The 2840-nt window shown below is 63.7% G+C and overlaps 2 protein-coding genes across 2 annotated transcripts in view; both read left to right on the top strand.

The window, feature by feature from the left end:
* The window catches only part of LOC106728120, a 5725-nt gene that overhangs the window by 1999 nt on the left and 886 nt on the right, over positions 1-2840 (top strand). The window contains exons 3-4 of the mRNA XM_014549186.1: positions 337-511; positions 1313-1365. Of these exons, the coding sequence (XP_014404672.1) occupies positions 337-511; positions 1313-1365 (228 nt within the window). The remainder of the gene's footprint in view (positions 1-336; positions 512-1312; positions 1366-2840) is intronic.
* The window catches only part of PLXNB2 (plexin B2), a 25192-nt gene continuing 23664 nt past the window's right edge, over positions 1313-2840 (top strand). The window contains exon 1 of the mRNA XM_014549185.1: positions 1313-1365. The gene's annotated coding sequence lies outside the window, so the exon portion shown is untranslated. The remainder of the gene's footprint in view (positions 1366-2840) is intronic.

The raw sequence follows: 2840 nt of genomic DNA, 5'->3' as shown, positions 1-2840 counted from the left end.
GAGTAGGGGGAGGCCTGGAGGCTGAGGGGAGCCGGAGGGGGGTGATCATTATTATGCACCTCTCTTTAGTCAAGTAATGCACGAATATATTCTTTCTTTTTTTTTTAACTTCTCACCCAAGGAAATATTGTTATTGATTGTCAGAGAGAGGAAGGGAGAGAGAGAAAGAGGGAGAGAGAAACATTGATGTGAGAGAAACATCGATTGGTTGCCTCCTGTATGGGCCCCAACCGGGAATCGAACCCGCAACCTTTTGGTGCAAGGGACAGCGCTGCAACAAACCGAGCCACCCGGCCAGGGCGGAATGAATCCATTATACATTTTTCACAAATGCAGTTGCTTTGCTGTCCAGCCCCGCCGGCCTGCCCCCAGGCCTCACTGTTTTCAGTTTGGAGGAAGCTTCTAGACCAGCTCAGCGGAGACCCTTGTGTGCCCACACAGACCCCGGAGACACCCAGAGTCCGAGCCACAGCCGCCGGGGCTCCACGGGTCGCACGGACCACCCGCCTGCGTGGGTCCCGCGGCTGCTCAGGGCTCCGGTGGGAGGCTGGGTGGTGGCCAGATTCTCGCTCTAATGAACCATCTGAGAAGGAGCCCTGGACGGCCCTCCCCGCGGGTGCGCGTGGGCGGCTCCCAGCAGCGGATACTGTAGCCAGCCTGGCCGAGGGCTACAGTGTAACAAGCTCTCCGGAGGCTTTTTCTGAATGAACCTCCGTCCTTACAAACCCCTGGAGGAGCTCGGGGCGACGGCCTCGCTTTCACAGGCGGGAATGCGGCCCAGAGAAGTTCAGTGATTTGCCCAAGGCCGCACAGCTAGTGAGCAGCATCGCAGGGCCATGGGTGTGCACGTTCCTTCAAAGCGATTTTCATTTTATTACTTAAACCTGTTACTTTAAACCTATTTTATCCACCCGAGGATATTGCCCATTGGTTTTTGTTTGCTTGTTTGTGTTTTTTTAAGAGAGAGGAAGGGAGGGAGAAGCATGGGTTGCCTCCCAGGCGCACCCCACAGGGAATCGGACCTGCAGCCTTTCGGTGGACGGGACGATGCTCCGACCGGCTGGGCCACCCAGAGACTCGTCCCCTTTTCTTCCTTTTCCTTTTTTTGAGCAGAGGAGAGAGTATCAGGCTTGTCTTGTGGAAGGACCAAGTGTGTGCCCCCCAATGGGGTGCTGGGCTAGGGGCATGGAGTCGGTGAAGGAGGTCTGGGGTCCCCTGGACTGCTCCCCACGCCCAGACATGGAGCAGAGGAGACAGGTGGAGGAGGCCAGCCTGTGGTGAGACCACTGTCTCTCTCTCCTTTGCTTCCTAGAGAATCTTGATGCCAGCCGGGAGCAGAGACTGAGCTGGACCACTGGAGCCTGGGTGAGTGGGGCCCGGGCCCCCCGTGGGAAGGCAGTGGGGGTACCTCCTCGCAGCGGGGCCGGAGGGGCCGCTCCCTGGCTGCGTGAGGACCTGGTCCTGCGGGACCTGTGTGTACACGTCTGCTCACGTGTCTTGCCCATGGAGACCACTGCCAGGTCCCGGCTCCCGAGTCAGGTTTTGCTTGGTGTGTGTGGGGGGGGGGGGGGGGGGGGGGGGGGCGGGTGGGGCGGGGGGGGGGGGGGGGGGGGGGGGACGGGCAGGGAGACTGGCGGTGTTTGGGCGCTGGAGCCTGAGTCCAGACCCTTCCCGGGCCAGTGGCAAAGGCTGGCGTGTGTGTGACTTCTTGGAAGTGCACCTCCGGCCTCCGGCCAGGAAAGCCGCCTGGTGCCCCGAGGAAATCCCCGCGGCCAGCTTCCCGTAGGCAGGGCCGGCGGGGGTCTGGGCCACCTTCAAAACAGGAAGCGCCCGTTCCAGGAACTCCCGAGGCGGAGGGGCAGGAAGTCCGCTGGCCGAGCCTGGCACTTCCCGCACGGGCCTGCCTTCAGCCCGGCTCGGCCTCTGGTCAGGTGGCTCGGTCACCCTTTGCTCCTGGGCCTGACCGGGCCGGTCACCTGAGGCTGTGTTTGCTCAGGAAGTGCAGGGCAGCTGCTGCCTGTGGAGGGTGACCCAGTCCCTCCTGCCAGCCTGGGGCTCAGCCTGGGCTCAGCACGGGGGGTTCGAGCTTCACTCTGCCCTCCTGCCTGAAACCCAGAAGGGTCCCGGGGCAGGGAGCCCGGGTGTGGGCCTGGCCGGCTCTCCCAGGGCGGGCCGGGCAGTGGCTGGTGTCTGTGCCAGGTCCTGGACCACACAGGAGACTGAGCATTAGGTTGGCCAGCCCTGGGGCCTGGGCCAGAGGACCAGGCTGGGCTCTCCCCCTGGGGGGCCCGAGGGGACTCCGCCAAGTGGACATTAACCACAGAAAGCCCACAGCATTCTTTTCCAGCACCGGGACCACAGAGGTGGGAGCTGGCAGGGTTGAGGGAAGGTTCAGGGTCAGAGCTGAGAGCTGTTCCAGAAGGGGGGTTCCCCCAGCATTTCCCCACTCGGTTGGCTCTGGGTTCAAATCCCTGCCGGGCGCTTCAGACTGGCAGGGGGCCCTGGGCACGGTCCGTGGGACTGGACTGCTGGAGTGCCTGGGTTCCCGCAGCTCCGGCTCCGCCCCGCCCCCGCCCCACCGCCCGAGTTCCCTCCCAGCCGGGTAACATTCCATTCATTCCCGGCTCAGCCAGCCGCCAAACAGGCAGCTTAGCCGCAGCCTCTGGGGCTCTCGGCTGGCTCTCAGCTCTGCTCTCTTGGGTGAGTGGGGCCGGGCAGGGAGGGCCAGCCCAGTCTTGAGGCTGAGGGGCCGGGTCAGGCCGGGCAGGGAGGGCCAGTCGAGTCCTGAGGGAGAGGGGCCGGGTCAGGCCGGGCAGGGAGGGCCAGTCGAGTCCTGAGGC

The sequence above is a fragment of the Myotis brandtii genome, unplaced genomic scaffold (genome assembly GCF_000412655.1).
Source record: "Myotis brandtii unplaced genomic scaffold, ASM41265v1 scaffold537, whole genome shotgun sequence".
NCBI classification, from domain to species: Eukaryota; Metazoa; Chordata; class Mammalia; order Chiroptera; family Vespertilionidae; genus Myotis; species Myotis brandtii.
The sequence above is the reverse complement of the archived record's forward strand: the minus strand, read 5'-3'. Positions and strand labels throughout refer to the sequence as shown.